This window comes from Cherax quadricarinatus, chromosome 22, assembly GCF_038502225.1.
Source record: "Cherax quadricarinatus isolate ZL_2023a chromosome 22, ASM3850222v1, whole genome shotgun sequence".
In the NCBI taxonomy this organism is placed as follows: domain Eukaryota; kingdom Metazoa; phylum Arthropoda; class Malacostraca; order Decapoda; family Parastacidae; genus Cherax; species Cherax quadricarinatus.
The window spans coordinates 11115503-11143009 of NC_091313.1; the positions used below are offsets into that span (position 1 = coordinate 11115503).

The 27507-nt window shown below is 39.1% G+C and overlaps 1 protein-coding gene across 1 annotated transcript in view; it reads right to left on the reverse strand.

Annotated features, from left to right (window-relative positions):
• LOC128689604 (uncharacterized) overlaps positions 1-26225 on the reverse strand; it is a 95133-nt gene extending 68908 nt beyond the window's left edge. The window contains 2 exon segments of the mRNA XM_070087680.1: positions 25415-25539; positions 26177-26225. Coding sequence (XP_069943781.1) covers positions 25415-25539; positions 26177-26225 — 174 coding nt within the window.
• Between the last annotated feature and the right edge of the window lie 1282 nt (positions 26226-27507).

Consider the following 27507-nt stretch of genomic DNA (forward strand, 5'->3'; position numbering starts at 1 on the left):
TCCAGTGTGGTCAGGCCGATTTCCCTTAATCTTTCCTCATAGGACATTCCCCTTAGCTCCGGAACTAACCTTGTCGCAAACCTTTGTACTTTCTCTAGTTTCTTGACGTGCTTTATCAAGTGCGGGTTCCAAACAGGTGCTGCATACTCCAGTATGGGCCTGACATACACGGTGTACAGTGTCTTGAATGATTCCTTACTAAGGTATCGGAATGCTGTTCTCAGGTTTGCCAGGCGCCCATATGCTGCAGCAGTTATCTGATTGATGTGTGCTTCCGGAGACATGCTCGGTGTTATACTCACCCCAAGATCTTTCTCCTTGAGTGAGGTTTGCAGTCTTTGGCCACCTAGCCTATACTCTGTCTGTGGTCTTCTGTGCCCCTCCCCCATCTTCATGACTTTGCATTTGGCAGGATTAAATTCGAGAAGCCATTTGCTGGACCAGGTGTCCAGTCTGTCCAGGTCTCTTTGAAGTCCTGCCTGGTCCTCATCAGATTTAATTCTCCTCATTAACTTCACATCATCTGCAAACAGGGACACTTCTGAGTCTAACCCTTCCGTCATGTCGTTCACATATACCAAAAATAGCACTGGTCCTAGGACCGACCCCTGTGGGACCCCGCTCGTCACAGGTGCCCACTGTGATACATCATTACGTACCATGACTCGTTGTTGCCTCCCTGTCAGGTATTCTCTGATCCATTGCAGTGCCCTTCCTGTTATATGATGTGTGTGTGTGTGTGTGTGTGTGTGTGTGTTTATGTGTGTGTGTGTGTGTGTGTGTGTGTGTGTGTGTGTGTGTGTGTGTGTGTGTGTGTGTGTGTGTGTGTGTAATGTGTGTGTTTTGTGTGTGTGTGTGTGTGTGTGTGTGTGTGTGTGTGTGTGTGTGTGTGTGTGTGTGTGTGTGTGTGTGTGTGTGTGTGTGTGTGTGTGTGTGTGACTCAATCAATATTTGCACCAATAACTCACTACAGTTGTGACCGGGTGTGGAAGTGTGAATTGCTCATTACTCTAAAATTTGTTCATGATTGTAGCCATGTATAAACGTAAGTAACCATTCTTACAGTATTCATTACCTTTGTAACTTGTGAGTTCATTACCTTGTACCTAGTTCAGCCATCAAAACTTTGGGGCCCGATCCCTGGACCCATTGTGTACCTCTGTAATCAGTAAATACCTTTGTAACTTGTCATGATTGTGACTAGACCTACCTGGAGTTCATTACCTTTGTAAATTGTGAATTCATTACCTCTGTAACTTGCTCAGCTATCAAAACTTTGAGGCCCAGTCCCTGGACCCATTATGTACCTCTGTAATCTTTTGACTACCGCCCACAGGATGGGTATGGGGTGCATAATAAACATATTAAACTAACTAAATTATTCATTCTAGAATATCATGTTTCTATATTATAGTACGCATGTGCTGTTTATTATGTCATATTAGATCAATTGTGAAAGACAAATAAGCCGTAGCATTGATATTAGCATCATACTGAAGTATTTTGTCCTGCCTCCCGAGAGCAGGAATTCCACTGTAACGGATTAATGGCATTTCAATTAATTTCAGTGAGGAAAACTGGTTTGATATACAAGCAAATTGAGGTATGAGCTAGGTCACGGAACTGTTTAAACTTGTAAGTTGAGGTTCCACTGTATTTCGGGCCATGACGCCTCCTATTATCAATCCACTGCTCTTACCATCATAGTTTCCAAATTACACCAAACTTTTCTTTAAAAGTTTGGTGTAATGTTTGGATTATTATTATTACAATCAAGGGGGAAGCGCTAAACCCGGGGGATTATACAGTGTAATGTTTGGAAACACACAATTGTCTTTCAACTTGTCAATTTGGCTTTCGTAAGGGCTTATTCATTATTGACCTCTTATTTTATTTGGATACCTGTGTTTGTAATGCCTTTGTTATTAAGCACTTGGTTATCACAGTTTTTTTTTTTTTTTTGATCTTGAAAAAGCATTATGGCATCTTGGCCTTAGCTCATTCCTTAGGCCTTCTAGGCAATCTACCACTTTTCCTTAAAAAATTCTTGTGTCCGGGATAATAATATGGTTTTGCCCTAACCTTGTCCAGGCTGAAGGTGTCCCTCAGGGTTGTGTTCTTAGCAGCACTCTTTTTCTACTCGCTGTCAATGACCTTGCCTCTGTTTGCCCATCTAATATTTGATCGTCAATTTATATTGATAATTTTGCTATAGCTTATGCAAGCACTGACTGTCACTTAGTACCAACCTCTCTCTTCAGAATGTTATTGACTGTGTTTCCCACTCATGGCTTTAAATTTTGTTACTTAAACACATCAGATCACTTACACAAGATGCTCCATTATCTCTAATGCCACATTATACCATATGGTTCCTGTATCCCTAACTGAGATAGTCAAGTTTCTTGGCCTTCTGTTTGATAGATGGATGTCCTGGAAACCTCGCATAACCTCTCTGAAAGCAACCTGCCTTAGCCGGCTGAACCTCTTTTAAACTCTTACCCTTCTTTCTTGGGGCTAATAGACAAACTCTCCTTCATCTTCATTCTATCCTAACCTTACTGAAACTGGATTAAAGCAACCAGCTATATTCTGCACTTTCTAAACTTGATCCAATTCATCATCAAGGGTTGTGTATGAGTTTAGGTGCTCTTCGTTCTTCTCCAGCCGAGAGCATCTATGCAGAGGCAAATGTTCCATCTTTTCACAATGAGTGTGACGCCCATTGTTTCTGATATTTTGTCTGTTCTCATGACCATGATCCTACTACATACAGGATGGTAACAGTCGTTAGTAGAAGCCTTTTATTTGATGGCAGTCCCTCTTTACTATACGTATCTCTTGTTCTCTTTGTATCCACTCTCTAACCATACCCCCGGCCGGGATTGAACCCGCGGTCATAGAGTCTCAAAACTCCAGCCCGTCGCGTTAGCCACTAGACCAGCTAGCCACAATAAGATTCATCCAACTAGGTATATTTCTACACCATAGGAAGGTTAGCACAGGCACCTCTGTGACCACAAATGCAAGTTTTTTACAGACGAATCTCCAGCTAGCGTGGCCGTGACGAACTCTAGCTCAAGTCCCTTCACTGCCGTCAACATGACTCAAGAAATCGTAATGACACGATTGCAAACAAACCATACCCCCGGCCGGGATTGAACCCGCGGTCATAGAGTCTCAAAACTCCAGCCCGTCGCGTTAGCCACTAGACCAGCTAGCCACAATAAGATTCATCCAACTAGGTATATTTCTACACCATAGAAAGGTTAGCACAGGCACCTCTGTGACCACAAATGCAAGTTTTTACAGACGAATCTCCAGCTAGCGTGGCCGTGACGAACTCTATGGTGTAGAAATATACCTAGTTGGATGAATCTTATTGTGGCTAGCTGGTCTAGTGGCTAACGCGACGGGCTGGAGTTTTGAGACTCTATGACCGCGGGTTCAATCCCGGCCGGGGGTATGGTTTGTTTGCAATCGTGTCATTACGATTTCTTGAGTCATGTTGACGGCAGTGAAGGGACTTGAGCTAGAGTTCGTCACGGCCACGCTAGCTGGAGATTCGTCTGTAAAAACTTGCATTTGTGGTCACATAGGTGCCTGTGCTAACCTTCCTATGGTGTAGAAATATACCTAGTTGGATGAATCTTATTGTGGCTAGCTGGTCTAGTGGCTAACGCGACGGGCTGGAGTTTTGAGACTCTATGACCGCGGGTTCAATCCCGGCCGGGGGTATGGTTTGTTTGCAATCGTGTCATTACGATTTCTTGAGTCATCCACTCTCTCTTGGCTTCTCCTCATTTACCCCCTTTGTATGTCCATCCAGCATCTAACAATGTCTGTTCTTCCCCACTTCCATGTTTGAAAGCTCAATTAACTACTACTGCTTCTCACTCTCTTTTTCTTAACCACTTCTAGTCCCATTCTCATGTCATTGCAGTTCACATTGATGGTTCTATACACAAATAACCCGCACATAAAAGAGAGAAGCTTACGACGACATTTCGGTCCGACTTGGACCATTTACAAAGTCACACTAACCAGAAGTGGAGCAGGACGGCCCGGTGGCCTGGTGGCTAAAGCTCCCGCTTCACACACGGAGGGCCCGGGTTCGATTCCCGGCGGGTGGAAACATTCGACACGTTTCCTTACACCTGTTGTCCTGTTCACCTAGCAGCAAATAGGTACCTGGGTGTTAGTCGACTGGTGTGGGTCGCATCCTGGGGAACAAGATTAAGGACCCCAATGGAAATAAGTTAGACAGTCCTCGATGACGCACTGACTTTCTTGGGTTATCCTGGGTGGCTAACCCTCCGGGGTTAAAAATCCGAACGAAATCTTATCTTATCTTATCTTATAGGCAGGAAGAGGTGGTGGTAGTGGTAGTAGTAGTAGTACAAGAACATGTGTCTTAATTATGACACATGTGCGGCGTCTGGGTGTCTTTGTTGTGGACATTTCGCCATCCAGTGGCTGGCTGGATGGCGAAGCGTCTATGATAGAGATGCACGGGTGTTGCGCATGTGTCTTAATTTCATCTTGTCGGTATTATATACCATTCTTGCACTACTACTACTACTACTACCACCACCTCTTCCTGCCTATATATAGCCGTCCTGCTCCAATTCTGGTTAGTGTGACTTTGTAAATGGTCCAAGTCGGACCGAAACGTCGTCGTAAGCTTCTCCCTTTTATGTGCGGGTTATTTGTGTATTGTTCCAGTCACGGTATTGTGCCTTTTTTTATTTATTGATGGTTCTATATCCACTAAAGAAGTCAGGTTTGCAGCAGTTTTTCCTGAGTTGTACAAGGTCATTTATTAAACTCAGCTAGCATATTTACAGCTGAGTTGTATGCAATTCTCATGGCTGTTATACATATTGCATCCTAGCCTACCTCAACATTCGTAGTAATTTCAAACTCCTTTAGTGCTTTACAGGCTATCCATAATTTTGAATCTCCTCATTCGCTAATTATCCACATACAACTTTGGCTGTACCACATTTCTAGTAAAAACAAAGACATCATTTCCCGTTGGATCCCTGGACATGTGGATGTTCAGGACAATGAGCAGGCAGACTCTGCTGTGCAGTCAGCTGTTGATGGCCTCATTTCATATAGGGGTATTCCATTCTCAGACTATTTTTGCAGTAATCTATAGACAACTTCACAACCATTGGCAACAAGAGTGATTATCCATAACACACAATATTCTGTCAAACCTTGTCTGGGTTTCTGGTCTTCATCTTATCATCACTGTCACATTAGGGACATTACGTTCTCCTGCCTGTGTATTAGACGCACACGTCTTACTTGTGGGAATCTCATGGAGACCCTCTCAGTGCCACTTTGAGAATTGTCAAATTCCAGTGTCAGTTCACCATCTCTTAATAGAGGGTCCTGTCTATAATAATAACAATAATAATAATAATATTTTTATTTCTTCTCCATGGGGAAGTGGAACAGAATTCTTTCTCTGTAAGCCATGTGTGCTGTAAGAGGCGACTAAAATGCTGGGAGCAAGGGGCTAGTAACCCCTTTCCCTGTATAAATTACTAAATTTAAAAAGAGAAACTTTTGTTTTTCTTTTTAAACTGGTTGTATCCCACCCTCCCTTGGTGGGATACAGCCAGTTTGTTGAAAGAAGAATATGAGTAAACACTACAGTGAGCTGAATGAAGCTATATAAGGAGAGCAATTAATATTTTACCATTATTATTATATTTATTTAAGTGCTAAACCTGTAGGGATCATACAGAACTTGGGAATGGGAGACAGTTACATTCTATCCATGGTGGAGGAGGACAAGTCCAATTCCATGATCAAGAGCCCCTCACCAGCATCAAGGAACCTCCACTGCAGCATAAAAAGAATAAGGCTTTGAGGAAATTATCTATTATAAGTAAGGGCTCTCTAAAAGGATATATATAATTACTGAATTATGTTATTTTTATTTAAAATACTAATAAAATGCTGCTCTGTTTACTCAGGTATGGCATAAATTGTGAAATGGGAATATTTTTTGTCATTACTACTGCTTCTTAACCCTTTGACTGTTTTGGTTATATATATGCATCTTACAAGCCAGTGTTTCGGACGTATATATTCTCAATAATTCTAGCGGCTTCAAATCAAGCAAGAGAAAGCTGGTAGGCCCACATGTGAGAGAATGGGTCTGTGTGCACCACATAAAAAAAATCATGCAGCATGCAGTGCAAATAATGAGAAAAAAAAACTGACCGTTTTTTTTTATTAAAACACCAACTTTGAGGTGCATTTTTGTTTAGTATTTATCGCTGTATTCTCGTTTTCCTGGTCTCACGTGATAAAATGGAAAACATATTGCAGAAATAGAGATGATTTTGATTAGTTTCACAATGAAAATGACCTTGAAATTGAGCTCAAAGCAGCGGAAATGTTCGATTTTTACCAATGTTAAGAGTAAGCAAATCACACCACATGTCCAATACACATCAACAGGGGAGTCTAATATTCTTTCCCTAGTGCACTGATATTATTTATACTATTTTTACAATAATGCAGTAGTCTGCATAACAGTAAATTTTGTATTTTTTGTATGAATAAAAAATCAAAACAGAAAGCAATATGTACTAATATAAGACGGGCCTAGAGATGTGACTTATGAACAGAGGATATGTTATTTTAGTGCCAAGAATGTCTACATTGTTTATTCTGGACCCTATTTTGAAATTGGCATCTTTTTTAATTTGCGCATAATTGGCCAAATTGCCAGTTTCTGACTACTTTATTGAGTAGTTCAAATCGGTAAATAGGCGGTCTTTTGTACTCAACTGATAGAAAAAATGGAGTTCTAAAGAAATAGCTATGAGTTTGGTCAGCTGGAACAACGGAATTGGCCAAAAACAGGGCTCAAAGTCAGCGAAATCACCGATCTGTATATGTCACCGAGACCGCTAACTTGGCGGAGCGTAATTCCGTGAGTTTTCTACCAAATTTCGTACTTTTGGTGTCATTACCATTGGGAAAAGATTCTCTTTTTTTTTTTCAAAAAATTTTGCAACATAGAATGAGTTTCAGAAAGGGGCTTGCAACAGTTAAAGGGTTAATGCTTGCCTAAGTCTTCTTAGCAATTTCCAATAATTTGATATACAGATAGTATACAGTATAATAAATATATCGTAAACAATGAACATTGAACCAACTAAATCCTGTTAACAACATAAGTAAGAGATATAGCATAAATAGATCATAATAATGTACTGGATTATTATAATTAAACCACATCAATAAAAATTTCAATTAAAAAATGCAAACAAAATGTTTAATGAATGAAATTTACCGTGTTTTGTAATTAATAACTTGTTACTTCTAGATTTCTTTTCTGGCATGTAAAGTTCTGTGAGGTTAAGTTTGTGTACTGGAATACCCTTGATACTTAAGATACTGAGGTCAATTGTTGCATTTTTTCAACATTGTACAAGTTGTTGCCATAATAAATTTGGTAAATATATTCACATGAAAATATCTGATTAATTAGACAACTAATATATATAAATATTTTAGAAATATTATAAAATTGATCACCTTAACATTATAAACTATAAAAGTTCTTATGCTGATTAAACACAGAACTGCCAAGACAAACAAATACAGAAAAATTATCAGAATAAACAGTAAAATTCACACTTAAAGAATATAAAAGTATTCATAGCTGCAAGTTATCATATATCATATTGCATGTATGTTCTTAATGAATTAGGGAAGTTACACCGGCCATCACCCTACCTCAGTGGGAGACGGCTGAAGTGTTAAAAACAACAACAGTGAATGTGTTTCCATTTTTGTGTCACTCTACCCCTGTGAGAAAGGGCCATCAAGATCCCCTCAGGTCTCATGGTGGATCAGGGCCTGATCAACCAGGCTGTTACTGCTGGCCACATGTAAACCAACATGTGAACTACAGTCTGGCTCGTCAGGAACTGACTTTAAGTGTCAGTCCAGTGCCTTCTTGAAGACAGCCAGGGGTCTATTGGTAATCCCCCTTATGAATAACTTATGCATAAACATAGTTCACAAAATGTGAAAAAAATTGTATTATTTCACTGTGTCCCCAATATCAGTCTGCCACTGTCATTGCCATACTAATGTTTCAGGTGACTCTTTATAGTAATATAATAAGTTTTGGGGCACTTTGATGCTTGTAAAAAAGTGGATGGTGTCACTAGAGTGCCTGTCCCCTATGGCACCACAGCAATAATTTGAACATGTGACTGACTGAAAGAGCAATGGCCTGCACACTTAGCAGACTGTTAAAAGTTATGATGGTTTTATAGCCCAAAATTGTGATGCAAGCATGTTCTATGACTTGTCTAAATACAATTTTATTTTCATAAAATTTTTAGGTGATTTTTTCTAGGCTTTAGTGCTGTAAAAGCATCAGAGATTTCTGCCAGAAAAACAAAATAAAAATTTTATGTATTGCTAAAAACTGTGTTTATTTGATGTATTTTATTATTATTATTATTATATTCAAAATAAAATTATAAACCAATATGGCTCACACAGAACTTCTTATCAAATACTGAAAGGTTAAGTTTTTAAAGATTGAAGGTCAACATGTAATCCACATTATGTTTGATACAGTACATTAATTTTAAGGTTTTATTTATTACAAATTAGAAATAGTGTATACAGAAATAGAGTAATCCCTTGAGTTACAATATTAATCTGTTTCAGAAGACATATTGTAGCTTAAAAAACCCAAAATACGTACTAGTTTTATGATAAATCCAAGACCCAAAAAGTGCAGCTTTTACTGTGCCTTGGAGGTGCACATTCACAGATATAACTTGCAGCCACTGGATCTCCCTTTAACAGCTTATCTCTTATCCATAACAGCAATCTTTGCATCTCTATGATAATTTCTCTGCTTGCTTGAGATGGTTGATCGTGGAAAGCCATACTGATGCACCAATGCACTAAATTCTTGCTTGATCTTCAGAGAAATGGCCTGTTTACTGTGCACTTTAGGAGCCATGATGACTTGGTAAAGCCAAAGATGGTGTAATTTTAACACATTCATTTATGAAGGGCATATAATCCAGTTTCTGCAGGCAACATATGTGACAGTTTCAAACTGACGAGTAAACAATAAACTGTAGTACAAACTCTGCTATTGACTTAGATGCTACCACAGAAACATTCAACCCCATTGCTGATTGGATGCTAAGCCACCCTCACAGACCCTCACTCCTAGTGACTCAGATCCTGCCCAAGAGATAAGCTACTGTATCACTGGTTGGCTAAGGCCCACCCACACAAGAACTGATGCTCCTACTAGCTTAGACACTGCCCAAGAGGCAAGCTACCACATTGCTGGTTGGGTGACCATAATAATATTAATACAGTAATAAAAACAACAATAATAATCTTTATTAATACTAATACATAATACAACTATTACAAACCTAGCTGATGTCAGTGCCATGCTACTGTACATAGAAAGCCCCTTGGTATGCAGAGCATTTTGGGCAACTTAGGTTAATCTCATTCTCTAGGATGCAACCCACAACAGTTGTACCATCATATGTTTATTACCTAAAATGTTCAATTGCAACTCAAACTAAATTCTTCTATGAGTGTAAATTGTAACTAAAAATTATCATAACTCAAGAAACCACTGTTAAGACAAGCTGAAACTGTGAGGAATATCTAAGAATTACAAGAAATATACAGAATAAGAATCATTCCGTTTCTGATATAACCCATCAAAGCAATTCAATGAGTTATTTGAAAATATCTACCAAAATGAATTGTTCAAAATAACCAAGATATGTACCAATGCAATGACAAAATTAAAACAAGTAAAACAATTTTAGACTAAGTGTGTAGAACCTGACAACATAAAATTTAGAGAAACTGCACGTGGCTTCCCTAGCTCAACCAATAGAGAGCATTCGGACAGTTAACATCAAGTCTTCCTGTTGACTTTTCAATTAAACTAAAATATTCTATGATGGAATGCTTAATATCACATAAAACAAACAAAACATGCTTAGACTTTACATAAATCTCTTTGGAAAAAGTGTCTGACCTACAGCCGCACCTCCTCTTCATTAGTTACAAATATTCGTGTGAATGAAAAAAAAATTACTCAAACTGTTATGAAAATATTTCACAAAAGAGGTGGATTTAAAGATATTATGGAATATTTACTGTATTTTGTCAAAATAAGATGATTTTAAAAAGTTCCAAATTAACTATACACCTAATCTACCAAAATAAAAAAAAAAAAATTACTAAGGAATAACTGGTGGCTTTTAGTTTATGGAGTTGTAATGTGATGACAAGTAGCAGAGTGGCACTAAAACATGAATATTTTCTTTATGCTGGTTCTCAATGTATTTTCCCACAATTCTTTTGCTTATTAGTACTACATGAGGTTACATTACACTTTGCTAAAACTACCAAATATACTGTAAACTGAGAGGTGAGTGCCTATATACTAGAGGAGGAATAGGAATGTTTCAGTCTAGAGGATTATCTGAACTCCCTCAACTACCTCAAGTCATACCTCAGCAACAGAAGCCAATATGTGTATGCAAATGGGGCAAACTCTTCTGCACAACCAATTACAGTTGGTGTCCCACAGGGAAGTGTCCTTGGCCCTCTTCTCTTTCTCCTATACATAAATGACCTACCAAATGCTTCGCAATTACTCAAACCCACACTATTTGCAGATGACACTACATACGTCTTCTCCCACCCGAGCCCAGTCACGCTAGCCAATACTGTAAATACAGAATTACAGAAAATATCTACCTGGATGAGGACTAACAAACTTACACTAAACATTGACAAAACCTACTTCATTCAGTTTGGTAACAGAGCTACAGATGTCCCTCTTAACATAATGATAAACGGATCACCTATCACAAAGCTAACAGAGGGAAAATTCTTAGGAATCCACCTTGATAATAGACTCAAATTTCATACACATATACAACAAATTTCTAAGAAAATTTCCAAGACTGTAGGCATACTATCGAAGATACGGTACTATGCTCCACAGTCAGCCCTCCTGGCCCTTTATCACTCTCTTATTTACCCCTATCTCACCTATGGAATTTGTGCATGGGGCTCAACAACAAGTAACCATCTCAGACCACTAATTACCCAACAAAAGGCTGCAGTTAGAATGATAACAAATTCTCACTATAGGCAGCACACTCCACCAATATTCAATACACTAAACCTATTCACCATACAAAACATTCATACTTATTACTGCACCTATTACATACATAGAACACTTAACTCTGATATTAACCCTCCCCTCAAACATCTCCTTGCCAACCTCAACAGAACACATGACCATAACACAAGGCACAGATCACTCTTTGATGTTCCTCGTGTCCACCTCACACTATGCAAAAACTCAATGCACATAAAAGGCCCTAAAATCTGGAACTCATTACCTGTAAATATAAAAGAAACACTACCTGTTTATAAATTCAAGTCTCTTCTCAAAGATCACTTACTCACCCAAAACCAAATAAATACTGAATAACTGAACCTTATAAATTGTATATCTTAAATGTTTCTCACAATTATATCACATAAATGTTAAACCTAAAACCCAATCTAACTTTATTATTTTTTAAATACACTACCTAACAGAATACTCCATTCTACTGAATGTACAACAATGCATACAACCATATGACCTGTCTTTGTAATACTCACTTGTGCTTTATAGTAATCTGTTTACATTAAAGTTTTATCACCGATGTCATCATTGCTTAGTTCATCTTAAGTTAATTTTAAGCCAGCCCGTAATGCTATGCATAGTATAAGTGGCTTTGGCATACTGCTCTTTTCTGTATTTTTTGTACCTCTGTATGTGTGCACAAATTTTTAAATAAATAAATAAATAAAATAAAAACTGTAATGACAGCATGCTTTTGGCAAGACAATGACTGATTGAATAAAGGTGAAAGTGTCTCTTTTTTGAGTCATCCTACCTAAGTGGGAGACAGCCAGTGTGTTAAAACAAAATGAACTTTAGGTACTAGAATATGCTAATGAAAATAAAAACAGCAATAAACTCAATGCTATGGGCTGTAACTTGGATGATCAGATAACAAAGAACAAAGGCTGAAAAGTGTAAAAGAATGCAAATGCAATCGTCATAAACTGTGAACTGACCATATTCAGAAGAAGAATTGTCCTTAACCCTTTCACTGTCAGTCCCAGTGTACCAAGGCTTTGAAGCCAATGTCGGTCCCGTAGTATGACACCTTGAACTCAGCTCACTCAGGTAAACTGTGAACAGTAAATTTGGGCCTAGATATGAAAAAATAAGTTTATGTGGTAAGTGTGCACCATAAAAAAAATTCAGCAGCACACAGCGCAGTGAGAAAAAAACGCAACCATATTTTTAGCGTAAAACAGCAAGTTTGTGGTGTGTTTTCGTATGGTTTTTATGATTGCATTCTCAGTTTTCTTTGTCTCAATTGATAGAATGGAAGATATATTACTAAAATAAAGATGATTTGATTGGTTTCAGGATGGGAAGTTTCTTGAAATTGAGCTCAAAGTAGCGGATAAGTTCAATTTTCACCGATATTCAAGAGTAAACAAATGATGTCACTCATCCAATACAAGTCCAACTGCCCAGTCTAATACACAGTCACGAATGAGTTGACATTATTTATACAATTATTACAATAATGTAGTAGTCTGCATATCACTAAATCTTCCATTTTTGCCTGGATAAAAATTTCAAAATGGAAAGCAAGCATAATTTAACCCTTTGACTGTTTCAGGCCCCTTTCTGAAACTGTCATTCTATGTCACCAAATATTCGAGAAAAAAAAAAATCTTATGAAATGATAGAGAATCTTTTCCCGATGGTAATGACACCAAAAGTTCGAAATTTGGTCGAAAACTCACGGAATTACGCTCCCGCGAAGTTAGCGGAATCGGCGACATGTGTATCGGTGATTTCGCCGACTTTGAGCCCTGTTTTCTGCCAATTTCGTTGTTCCAGCTGACCGAACTCATAGCTATTTCTTTAAAACTCCATTTTATCTATCAGCTGAGTACAAGAAACTGCCCATTTACCAATTTGAACTACCCAATATAGTGGTCAGAAATTGGCAATTTGGCCAATTTCACACAAATTAAAAAAGATGCCAATTTCAAAATAGGGTCCAGAATAAACAAGGTAGACATTCTTGGCACTAAAATAGCATATCCTCTGTTCATTAGTCACATCTCTAGGCCCCTCTTATATTATTATTGCTTTCAATTTTGATTTTTTATTCATACAAAAAAATATAAAATTTACTGTTATGCAGACTACTGCATTATTGTAAAAATGGTATAAATAATATCAGAGCACTAGTGAAAGAATATTAGACTCCCCAGGTGACGTGTATTGGACGTGTGGTGTGATTTGTTTACTCCTGAACATTGGTAAAAATTTAACATTTCTGCTAATTTGAGCTCAGTTTCAAGGTCGTTTTCATCATCAAAGTAATGAAAATCATCTCTATTTCTGTAATATGTTTTCCATTTTATCACCTAACACCATGAAAACGCGAATACAACGATAAATACTATATGAAAATACACCTCAAAGTCGGCGTTTTATTCCAAAAAAAACGATCTGAGTTTTTTTTTTCTCATTACGCAATGTGTGTTGCAGGATTTTTTTTATGTGGTGCACACTGATCACACAGACCCATTCTCTCACATGTGGGCCTACCAGCTTTCTCCCGCTTGATTTGAAGCCGCTAGAATTATTGAGTATATATACGTCAAAAACATTGGCTCGTAAGACGTATTTATACGTCGAAAACAGTCAAAGGGTTAAGAGAGGTATGGAGACATAATCATAGGTAGTAGGTTGGTAGACAGCAACCACCCAGGGAAGAACTACCGTCCTGTCAGATGACTGTGAAACAGAAACCTGTAACTGTTTTGCATGATGGTAGGATTGCTGGTTTCTTTTTCTGTCTCATAAACACGCTAGATAACAGGGATATCTTGCTACTCCTACTTACACTTTGGTCACACTTCACAGACACGCACATGCATATATATATACATACATCTAGGTTTTTCTCCTTTTTCTAAATAGCTCTCGTTCTTCTTTATTTCTTCTATTGTCCATGGGGAAATGGAAAGGAATCTTTCCTCAGTAAGCCATGCGTGTCGTATGAGGCGACTAAAATACCGGGAGCAATGGGCTAGTAACCCCTTCTCCTGTAGACATTTATTAAAAAAGAGAAGAAGAAAAACTTTATAAAACTGGGATGCTTAAATGTGCGTGGATGTAGTGCGGATGACAAGAAACAGATCATTGCTGATGTTATGAATGAAAAGAAGTTGGATGTCCTGGCCCTAAGCGAAACAAAGCTGAAGGGGGTAGGGGAGTTTCGGTGGGGGGAAATAAATGGGATTAAATCTGGAGTATCTGAGAGAGTTAGAGCAAAGGAAGGGGTAGCAGTAATGTTGAAGGATCAGTTATGGAAGGAGAAAAGAGAATATGAATGTGTAAATTCAAGAATTATGTGGATTAAAGTAAAGGTTGGATGCGAAAAGTGGGTCATAATAAGCGTGTATGCACCTGGAGAAGAGAGGAATGTAGAGGAGAGAGAGAGATTTTGGGAGATGTTAAGTGAATGTATAGGAGCCTTTAAACCAAGTGAGAGAGTAATTGTGGTAGGGGATCTGAATGCTAAAGTAGGAGAAACTTTTAGAGAGGGTGTGGTAGGTAAGTTTGGGGTGCCAGGTGTAAATGATAATGGGAGCCCTTTGATTGAACTTTGTATAGAAAGGGGTTTAGTTATAGGTAATACATATTTTAAGAAAAAGAGGATAAATAAGTATACAAGATATGATGTAGGGCGAAATGACAGTAGTTTGTTGGATTATGTATTGGTAGATAAAAGACTGTTGAGTAGACTTCAGGATGTACATGTTTATAGAGGGGCCACAGATATATCAGATCACTTTCTAGTTGTAGCTACACTGAGAGTAAAAGGTAGATGGGATACAAGGAGAATAGAAGCATCAGGGAAGAGAGAGGTGAAGGTTTATAAACTAAAAGAGGAGGCAGTTAGGGTAAGATATAAACAGCTATTGGAGCATAGATGGGCTAATGAGAGCATAGGCAATGGGGTCGAAGAGGTATGAGGTAGGTTTAAAAATGTAGTGATAGTGTGTTCAGCAGAAGTTTGTGGTTACAGGAAAGTGGGTGCGGGAGGGAAGAGGAGCGATTGGTGGAATGATGATGTAAAGAGAGTAGTAAGGGAGAAAAAGTTAGCATATGAGAAGTTTTTACAAAGTAGAAGTGATGCAAGGAGGGAAGAGTATATGGAGAAAAAGAGAGAGGTTAAGAGAGTGGTGAAGCAATGCAAAAAGAGAGCAAATGAGAGAGTGGGTGAGATGTTATCAACAAATTTTGTTGAAAATAAGAAAAAGTTTTGGAGTGAGATTAACAAGTTAAGGAAGCCTAGAGAACAAATGGATTTGTCAGTTAAAAATAGGAGAGGAGAGTTATTAAATGGAGAGCTAGAGGTATTGGGAAGATGGAGGGAATATTTTGAGGAATTGTTAAATGTTGATGAAGATAGGGATGCTGTGATTTCGTGTATAGGGCAAGGAGGAATAACATCTTGTAGGAGTGAGGAAGAGCCAGTTGTGAGTGTGGGGGAAGTTCGTGAGGCAGTAGGTAAAATGAAAGGGGGTAAGGCAGCCAGGATTGATGGGATAAAGATAGAAATGTTAAAAGCAGGAGGGGATATAGTTTTGGAGTGGTTGGTGCAATTATTTAATAAATGTATGGAAGAGGGTAAGGTACCTAGGGATTGGCAGAGAGCATGCATAGTTCCTTTGTATAAAGGCAAAGGGGACAAAAGAGAGTTCAAAAATTATAGGGGGATAAGTCTGTTGAGTATATCTGGTAAAGTGTATGATAGAGTTATTATTGAAAGAATTAAGAGTAAGAAGGTGAATAGGATAGCAGATGAACAAGGAGGCTTTAGGAAAGGTAGGGGGTGTGTGGACCAGGCGTTTACAGTGAAACATATAAGTGAACAGTATTTAGATAAGGCTAAAGAGGTCTTTGTGGCATTTATGGATTTGGAAAAGGCGTATGACAGGGTGGATAGGGGGGCAATGTGGCAGATGTTGCAGGTGTATGGTGTAGGAGGTAGGTTACTGAAAGCAGTGAAGAGTTTTTACGAGGATAGTGAGGCTCAAGTTAGAGTATGTAGGAAAGAGGGAAATTATTTCCCAGTAAAAGTAGGCCTTAGACAAGGATGTGTGATGTCACCGTGGTTGTTTAATATATTTATAGATGGGGTTGTAAGAGAAGTAACTGCGAGGGTCTTGGCAAGAGGCGTGGAGTTAAAAGATAAAAAATCACACATAAAGTGGGCATTGTCACAGTTGCTCTTTGCTGATGACACTGTGCTCTTGGGAGATTCTGAAGGGAAGTTGCAGAGATTGGTGGATGAATTTGGTAGGGTGTGCAAAAGAAGAAAATTAAAAGTGAATACAGGAAAGAGTAAGGTTATGAGGATAACAAAAAGATTAGGTGATGAAAGATTGGATATCAGATTGGAGGGAGAGAGTATGGAGGAGGTGAATGTATTCAGATATTTGGGAGTGGACGTGCCAGCAGATGGGTCTATGAAAGATGAGGTGAATCATAGAATTGATGAGGGGAAAAGGGCGAGTGGTGCACTTAGGAGTATGTGGAGACAAAGAACTTTGTCCTTGGAGGCAAAGAGGGGAATGTATGAGAGTATAGTTTTACCAACGCTCTTATATGGGTGTGAAGCATGGGTGATGAATGTTGCAGCGAGGAGAAGGCTGGAGGCAGTGGAGATGTCATGTCTGAGGGCAATGTGTGGTGTGAATATAATGCAGAGAATTCGTAGTTTGGAAGTTAGGAGGAGGTGCGGGATTACCAAAACTGTTGTCCAGAGGGCTGAGGAAGGGTTGTTGAGGTGGTTCGGACATGTAGAGAGAATGGAGCGAAACAGAGTGACTTCAAGAGTGTATCAGTCTGTAGTGGAAGGAAGGCAGGGTAGGGGTTGGCTTAGGAAAGGTTGGATGGAGGGGGTAAAGGAGGTTTTGTGTGCGAGGGGCTTGGACTTCCAGCAGGCATGAGTGAACGTGTTTGATAGGAGTGAATGGAGACAAATGGTTTTTAATACTTGACGTGCTGTTGGAGTGTGAGCAAAGTAACATTTATGAAGGGGTTCAGGGAAACCGGCAGGCCGGACTTGAGTCCTGGAGATGGGAAGTACAGTGCCTGCACTCTGAAGGAGGGGTGTTAATGTTGCAGTTTAAAAACTGTAGTGTAAAGCACCCTTCTGGCAAGACAGTGATGGAGTGAATGATGGTGAAAGTTTTTCTTTTTTGGGCCACCCTGCCTTGGTGGGAATTGGCCAGTGTGATAATAAAAATAATAAAAAATAATGGAGACATAACTAATGAACAGAGAAAAATGTTATTTTAGTGCCAGGAATGTCTGCATTGGTTATTCTGGACCATATTTTGAAACTGGCATCTCTTTAAATTTGTGTGAAATTGGCCAAATTAACAATTTCTGATCACTTTATTGGGTAGTTGAAGTAAGTAAATTGGCAGTTTCTTGTACTCAATCGCCAGAATAGAAGGAATACTAGTGAAACAGTTATGAGTCTGGTCAACTGGAACAATAGAACTGGTCAAAAATAGGGCATAAAGTGGGCAAAATCACTGATGCATAAATATTGCTGACCACTAAATTTGCAAGAGCGTAATTCTATAAGATTTCAATCAAATTTAGTACTTTTGGTTTCTTTACCTTCAGAAAAAGATTATCTATTATTTTTATTTACAATAGTTTTTTTTTTTAAATTCTTCAACACTGGGAGCAAGTTTGTAAGCAGGAGTCGTGACAGTGAAAGGATTAAGGGAGGTACCTTTATGCTGGTGAGAGGCCTTGATCCAAGGAAGAGGACCTATCCTTCCCTCTCTTGAATTAAACCTGATTGCCTTCCATTCCCCATGTTCTTCATGGCCCCCTGCCAGCTCAGCACTTTCCACTGATAATAATAATAATGGAACAAGTGTTAAAAGCCTGGGTAACAGATTAAAGAAACATGGCCATTTCAGTGTCAACAAAACCAATTCTTTCTTTCAACACACCAGCTGTATCCCACCAAGGCAGGGTGGCCCAAAAAGAAAAACAAAAGTTTCTCCTTTTACATTTAGTAATATATACAGGAGAAGGGGTTACTAGCCCCTTGCTCCTGGCATTTTAGTCGCCTCTTACAACACGCATGGCTTACGGAGGAAGAATTCTGTTCCACTTCCCCATGGAGGTGAGAGAAAATAAACAAGAACAAGAACTAGTAAGAAAATAGAAGAAAACCCAGAGGGGTGTGTATATATATGCTTGTACATGTATGTGTAGTGTGACCTAAGTGTAAGAAGTAGTAGCAAGATGTACCTGAAACCTTGCATGTTTATGAGACAGAAAAATGGACACCAGCAATCCTACCATCATGTAAAACAATTACAGGCTTTCGTTTTACACTCACTTGGCAGGACAGTAGTACCTCCCTGGGCGGTTGCTGTCTACCAACCTACTACCTAGACAAAACCAATTATCCAAACAAAATTAATGGCAAAATATATATAAGCCAGCATGTGGCATTTGTCATGACCTAGGAAAGGTTGGAGGGAGGGGAGGTAAAGGAGGTTTAGTGCTGAGGGGACTGGACATCCAGCAGGGTGTGTGTGTGTTAGATAGGAGTGGAGGCAAATGGTTTTTGGGACTTAACAAGCTGTTGGAGTGAAAGCAAGGTAACATTTTGTGAAAGGATTCAGGAAACTGGCTAGCTAGACTTGAGTCCTGGAGGTGGGAAGTACAGTGCCTGCACTCTGAAGGAGGTGAGGGGATATTTGCAGTTTGGAGGGGCACCTCTGAGCACCTCTGGCAAGACAGTGATAAGAGTGAAGATGGTGAAAGTGTTTCTTCTTCTTCTTCAGGTCACCCTACCTGGGAGACAGCCAGTGTTTTAAGAAAAACAAATGTGACAATATACATACTATCAGCAGTAGGGATGAGGATAATTAAAATGACTTTTCTCAAAGATCACTATAAAAAAAAAAAGTGAATCTAATTTTAAGTCCCCAAAGGTGGTAATGCTAAATAGTAAGTAAATAACATACTCTATAACAGGTTTCTTAAAAATCATTCCAAAATTAGGGCAGGTCAACATAAAATAAGGAAACTGTTTGAATCAAAGATTATAATCAAAGCAGAGTGCCAATTAGTATCTGAGCAAGTGATCAAAAGGAAACATTTGTGTTGAGTGTAACAGATGGTTTGAACATTTTACAGGCTGTAGTAGCATGAATTACTGGTGAAGTTGTAAGTGTTGATACAGAAGTGGTTAGAAACTGTCTGCTCATTTTGAAAGAAATTATTGAAGAAAATGTCTATGGTACACTTCATCACAAATGTCCAATATGGATGAGAAAGGGTTACTTAATTAGAAATACATGCCAGCCAGAACATTTACTTCTACTGAAGATAAGATTTTGCAAAGTTTTTAAGACATCCAACAGCTTCTCAACTCTTCTGCCTCAATGGATTGTTTCTGAGAAATTTAACCACTAGTTCTTACTTGTTCACCATTCCGAAGAGACCTGAGGCTAAGAAGGGTTATTCATTACATCTCCCTGCTATTTGGAAAGTGAACTAAAAAATTTAGGTTACAATAAAAATTATATAAAAATGGTGTAATTTGCATTTATACCCAGCTGTGAAAAATTATTATCCATTGAAGTTATTGTTTAGATACCAAACACTATTTCCTTGCTTCACCTCTCCCGGCTTATCTGGGACACTGGTGATGAAAATAAACTGACACTAAGGGACTAATGGCAAGACTGTAATAAAACTAAAACCACTGACAACATGTTATGTAAAAGAACGTGCATAACTAATGCGACATTTTATTGTGGCGACATTTTCCTCTCCACTAACTTGGTTGAGCCATAACAGCTTGACAAATCTTTTAGAGAGTGAAGCATTGCCACAATATAATGTTGCACTAGTTGTAGTGTCCTTTTACCTAACATAATGCTGGTAATTCCATCAAGATTATTACACTGACATCATGAAGTTGCAGTTTGAAGTCATTACATACTGAAGTTTTATAACAAATAATCTAGCCTAAATGTGCCAAAAGTTACCATGGATTAAAGAGATGCTATAATGACAGAAATTCAATATGAATTCAGAGAGATAATGGCAGAAATTATATGCAAAGTGGAACTGGAAAAAAAAAAAAGAAAAATATGGACTCAATAATGTAGAAAAATCTGACATGGTGGAGTTTTAGTCTCACAGCAAGAACTTGTCAAATGAAGACCTGATGCAAATGGAGCAACATCGCCCTAAGGAAAAGGCTACTTAAACACAACCACCTATTCAAATATCAACTTCAAAAAGAGTATAAGGGGCTTCATTTATCTGGAAGCAGTAACAGCAACTATCATTACAGCACATTCAAAAAATACAATAAATACAGCTCTGCATATAGCAAGACAAGACTAATGACACTCATTGCTACAAGGAGCTGTAATAGCTAGAAAAAAAAGTGGTTCAACAGTCTCTGGACAGCAAATAATAAAGCTCAGAGAAGAGTTCCCAAAAGAGCCAGCTTCCTCCTTTGATAATTTAGGATTTTACAGTTTCATCCCCAATGAAAGAAGCAGATGATCATGCCCCTTTGTCTAAATAACTCCACTGCACCTTAATCCATCAAGCCCCTATCATCAAACTCTTCAACCAATTACAGTTAAGTGTCACCATGATAATTTCATAAAGACATAAGAAATAAATGACTGAAAAGCACTATTTATCAAGACTAAGAAGCAATATCATTATGTCATTTCACATGATCTTTACTAGTCATGTGACATGGCCTAATGCAACTAGTTCTGTCTTGGTAGAGAATAGTGTTCTATCAGATAATTTTATATAATAGTTTAATTTTATACAATATTTAAACATTACTCTCAACTTGCAATAATACCTTTTTGCATATGTTACGAGTATGGCCATACCCGATATATTTTATACTAGGAAGAAGAAAATTAAAAGTGAATACAGGAAAGAGTAAGGTAATGAGGATAACAAAAAGATTAGGTGATGAAAGATTAGATATCAGATTGGAGGGAGAGAGTATGGAGGAGGTGAATGTATTCAGATATTTGGGAGTGGACGTGTCAGCGGATGGGTCTATGAAAGATGAGGTGAATCATAGAATTGATGAGGGGAAAAGGGTGAGTGGTGCACTTAGGAGTATGTGAGAGACAAAGAACTTTGTCCTTGGAGGCAAAGAGGGGAATGTATGAGAGTATAGTTTTACCAACGCTCTTATATGGGTGTGAAGCATGGGTGATGAATGTTGCAGCGAGGAGAAGGCTGGAGGCAGTGGAGATGTCATGTCTGAGGGCAATGTGTGGTGTGAATATAATGCAGAAAATTCGTAGTTTGGAAGTTAGGAGGAGGTGCGGGATTACCAAAACTGTTGTCCAGAGGGCTGAGGAAGGGTTGTTGAGGTGGTTCGGACATGTAGAGAGAATGGAGCGAAACAGAGTGACTTCAAGAGTGTATCAGTCTGAAGTGGAAGGAAGGCGGGGTAGGGGTCGGCCTAGGAAAGGTTGGAGGGAGGGGGTAAAGGAGGTTTTGTGTGCGAGGGGCTTGGACTTCCAGCAGGCATGCGTGAGCGTGTTTGATAGGAGTGAATGGAGACAAATGGTTTTTAATACTTGACGTGCTGTTGGAGTGTGAGCAAAGTAACATTTATGAAGGGGTTCAGGGAAATCGGCAGGCCGGACTTGAGTCCTGGAGATGGGAAGTACAGTGCCTGCACTCTGAACGAGGGGTGTTAATGTTGCAGTTTAAAAACTGTAGTGTAAAGCACCCTTCTGGCAAGACAGTGATGGAGTGAATGATGGTGGAAGTTTTTCTTTTTCGGGCCACCCTGCCTTGGTGGGAATCGGCCAGTGTGATAATATAAAATAATAAATACAGTGGACACCCGCATAACGATTACCTCCGAATGCGACCAATTATGTAAGTGTATTTATGTAAGTGTGTTTGTACGTGTATGTTTGGGGGTCTGAAATGGACTGATCTACTTCACAATATTTCTTATGGGAACAAATTCGGTCGGTACTGGCACCTGAACATACTTCTGGAGTGAAAAAATATCGTTAACCGGGGGTCCACTGTATATACATGTATATATATGTATATATATAAATATATATATATATATATATATATATATATATATATATATATATATATATATATATATATATATATATATATATATATTTTTTTTTTTTTTTTTTTTTTTTTTTTTTTTTTTTTCAACAAGTTGGCCGTCTCCCACCGAGGCAGGGTGACCCAAAAAAAAAAAGAAAGAAAATCCCCAAAAAGAAAATACTTTCATCATCATTCAACACTTTCACCACACTCACACATTATCACTGCTTTTGCAGAGGTGCTCAGAATACAACAGTTTAGAAGCATATACGTATAGAGATACACAACACATCCCTCCAAACTGCCAATATCCCAAACCCCTCCTTTAAAGTGTAGGCATTGTACTTCCCATTTCCAGGACTCAAGTCCGACTATATGAAAATAACCGGTTTCCCTGAATCCCTTCACTAAATATTACCCTGCTCACACTCCAACAGATCGTCAGGTCCCAAGTATCATTCGTCTCCATTCACTCCTATCTAACACGCTCATGCACGCTTGCTGGAAGTCCAAGCCCCTCACCCACAAAACCTCCTTTACCCCCTCTTTCCAACCCTTTCGAGGACGACCCCTACCCCTCTTTCCTTCCCCTATAGATTTATATGCTTTCCATGTCATTCTACTTTGATCCATTCTCTCTAAATGACCAAACCACCTCAACAACCCCTCTTCTGCCCTCTGACTAATGCTTTTATTAACTCCACACCTTCTCCTAATTTCCACACTCCGAATTTTCTGCATAATATTTACACCACACATTGCCCTTAGACAGGACATCTCCACTGCCTCCAACCGTCTCCTCGCTGCTGCATTTACCACCCAAGCTTCACATCCATATAAGAGTGTTGGTACTACTATACTTTCATACATTCCCTTCTTTGCCTCCATTGATAACGTTTTTTGACTCCACATATACCTCAACGCACCACTCACCTTTTTTCCCTCATCAATTCTATGATTAACCTCATCCTTCATAAATCCATCCGCCGACACGTCAACTCCCAAGTATCTGAAAACATTCACTTCTTCCATACTCCTCTTCCCCAATTTGATATCCAATTTTTCTTTATCTAAATCATTTGATACCCTCATCACCTTACTCTTTTCTATGTTCACTTTCAACTTTCTACCTTTACACACATTCCCAAACTCATCCACTAACCTTTGTAATTTTTCTTTAGAATCTCCCATAAGCACAGTATCATCAGCAAAAAGTAACTGTGTCAATTCCCATTCTGAATTTGATTCCCCATAATTTAATCCCACCCCTCTCCCGAACACCCTAGCATTTACTTCTTTTACAACCCCATCTATAAATATATTAAACAACCATGGTGACATTACACATCCCTGTCTAAGACCTACTTTTACCGGGAAGTATTCTCCCTCTCTTCTACACACCCTAACCTGAGCCTCACTATCCTCATAAAAGCTCTTTACAGCATTTAGTAACTTACCACCTATTCCATATACTTGCAACATCTGCCACATTGCTCCTCTATCCACTCTATCATATGCCTTTTCTAAATCCATAAATGCAATAAAAACTTCCCTACCTTTATCTAAATACTGTTCACATATATATGTATGTATGTATGTATGTATGTTTCTCCATGGGGAAGTGGAACAGAATTCTTCCTCCGTAAGCCATGCGTGTGGTAAGAGGCGACTAAAATGCCGGGAGCAAGGGGCTAATAACCCCTTCTCCCGTATAAATTACTAAATTTAAAAGAGAAACTTTCGTTTTTCTTTTTGGGCCACCCTGCCTTGGTGGGATACGGCCGGTTTGTTGAAAAAAAAAAAATAATGGTAATATTGTTATATTATATTGTTAGGCGTTCATAATAGTGTTACTGTCATGTAGTGGGAAACCATTAATTACATTGCCGGTTAGCAGTTCAGGTACTAACGTCTCCCTCAGTCATATGATCGACCTGACGCCCGCTTACCACTCAGTGGTAGAGTCAGTAGGTTCACCACCCTTACTCTGAGTAGGTTCCCACACTCGCTCAGAGTAGGTTCTCACTACTCGCTCTGAGTAGGGTCCAACTCAGGGCAGTAGGTTCACCTCCTTTGCTCTGAGTATATTCACAGCACTGAGTAGATTCATACACTCTTCTGTGCAGATTTAGGCGCTCAGCCTTAAACACAATTCCTCGCTCTAGATTACTGAGTTCCAGACAACATGTACTCTTATGTATAACACTACAAGAGAGAGAGCTTTGTATCACATACTAAGTTTTATATGGATTCTTTTATAATAAAGATCACATTTTATTTAGTCAGATCAGTCTCCTAATAATAATCCCCATATTAAAATGGCATGTGTCTAAGGACAACTAGACCAGAGCTGGATTCGACATCATGTTACGGAAAGGGGCCAAAACAGGCCTATAGACATGGCCTCTGACGTAACAAATGGGGGCCTGTCCAGGAGGCCTTTTGATCCAAGGTGTTGGAGACAATGGCCATTTCGACCAACTATATCTACAGTCGAACACCCAGAGTAGTTTCCTCTCTTGTGGACTAAACATATATTTTCCAAATGTCAGGACCTTAGGAGGCACAAGTATACTTTCCTGCTGAAGTTCTAAGGCATCAGATAGGGGAGCTAGGTCCCAACTTAATGTTCAACATTATAAAGAAATCTCTAGAGCGGGAAGTTGGTAACTTGAGTTTTAATATTGACTCCAAGCAATGATGGCTACTGATGTTTGGCTCTTACCACTCTCCCAGAAGACAAGCAACTACTGGGTATAAGAAACTGTCTCTCCCCTATTCCTATTCCATTACTGAGTGGAGTGAAAGGATTGATTTTGGCAGATTCTTGGTGTCCCCCTATATGTTTGGAGCTCTGACGATTGGCTTGTCTCCCTTTCTGTTGTTGATACCATGGGCATCCACACAACAGGAGTTAGCATGGTTGGTGCTGCTGTTCGCGCCCCTAGTATGACCAAGAATTTCAGTCATTTTCGGTGGGTCACTGCTGTCCTGGGATGAAGTATATCATCGTAGTTGGTATACTGAAAGGATACAAGTTAAGTGATGACATTTAGGAACAGAACCTACTCTGGTTCCTTGATGTCCGCTGCAGGTTAATGTGGACTTCATTAATCTGTTCTGCAGCCTCATTGGCATTGCTGGTTCAGCTACTGGTCTAGCTGATACTGCTGGTGCCTCTTTGTGTGCGATTTCTGCATATAGAAATCATTTTAGTATTGGTCTTATTGTCGACACTTTGCCAACATTGAAGACTAAGATGAGAAACAAGATTTGTATTTGTTCAAGCTTTTATGGACACAGTGTGGTGTGACATTATCACCACTGGCCCAATGTGATGAGTAATGATCGGAGGTGAGGTGTTAGTCAATGCCGACGCTACAGTCATGGATCACACTACAACCTTGGGTGACTCTACACCCACGGATGAGATGTTAGTCACTGTTGACGCCCTCAGTCACAGGTGACGTGACAGAGAATTCTTCAAAGAATGCCTACAGGAGTAATAAGAGTCATCAAATTACTGTCACTGGAGACATAACAGTGCTCTTGACAGGATATTTAAGACGGGAAAGTCATGGTCTGAGTCTGACTTACCAAAGGCACTCATGGCAAGAGACATGTGATTTCTCGTATTGTTTTCCTCATGTGTGAGCCAGCGATTGTCTTCCTGTCTCAGTTATGGTCGGAGACGCTGCTTCAGCAACTTGCGATGTGGCACAGCTGCAGGGAGACATAAAGAAACTAGCTTACTCTGACACACTAGCCTCTGTACCACGAGTTAGTCCCTGAGCAGGAGTCTGCATACACCTCCCGCATCACTAAACTGACCATCTCCGATGATTTCTCCGATGTACACTTCAGCACTTTCGCTCGTCATCTTTGGTCTTCAGAGTACAGAAGTTGCCCTCATCATCGACAATTTCTGCATAGTCTTCAGAGGCACTACCGCTGCCTCTGGGCTTCTCTTCCAGTCTTGGAGCTGTGTCATGAGCTCCTGCTGCTGGCCCTCACTCCCCTTAGTGTTCCAGAGGGAAGTACGACTGCTTTGTCGACCAGGTAACATGTCTGAGGTCAGTAAGGGACTCGGCAATTGGCGACGCTGAGACAGGTAACGCTCAGAGCTTCTGCCGTTCCCGCTACATTGAGCTGGTATCTACATTGTGGTAGAGAGCACGAATGTTTAGTTCAACTTGATAGGCAAAGTTTTACCACTTAAATTCTGATATTTGTCAAGACAATATTTTGTTTAATACAGTTTAAGTACTGAACTCACTCCATATTTGTGATAAAAAGATGGAGACGTTTTAACAGCTGAACTGTTAGTACAGAACAGATTTTGAACCAAAAATATTTACTTAAGGAATTTTAAATATGCATTGCCTTGAAGATGCATAGAGTAATAAGTTTGAGTATGAGAAAATTAGACTGTTTTATAAAGACTATTTAAGATTTATAAATTTTATATTTAATAGCCAAGTTATCTCTATTTTCTCATGTTTAATAACTTTTTGTATATCAACAGTAGTATTGTTGTGTATTGGTAAATTAAGGAGATTGTTGGAGAAAGAATCTGAGTGTAAGGTGTTATACAGATGTTGAGTGGCACGGTATGCAGACCGGATGCCACCCTTCTCACACACCATGTCCCTCAAGCTATCCAAACGCAGTTGTCGTGACAGAGGTCCTTACTGCAATGTATTCCACTACCACTGTAGGAGCGGAATATTATCATCTCCTTCACTCAAGACTGTGATGAAATGCGGTCTCATCCACTTCTGTGAAGCTCTGTGAAGTCATGATTGTCTACATGTTGCTGTCTCTACATGTACACAGATACGCTGATGTGCAGCCCAAGTGTATGAAGCATATGTTAGTGGTAGACACTGAAATCCAGAGCAGCATGGCTCAAGAGTGAATTATCTTTTCATGAAATATTTTTTTTTGGTTTGAAATATTGTTTGGTTTAAAAAGCAGAAACCTTATCACTTTTCTGGGGCGACCTGCGGTCGTGAGGGGGAAGGTGTTACGAGTATGGCTATACCCGATATATTTTATACTAGGATGTGCTCCTTTTTATTATTATTATATATATATATATATATATATATATATATATATACAGTGGACCCCCGGTTAACGAACTTTTTTCATTCCAGTAG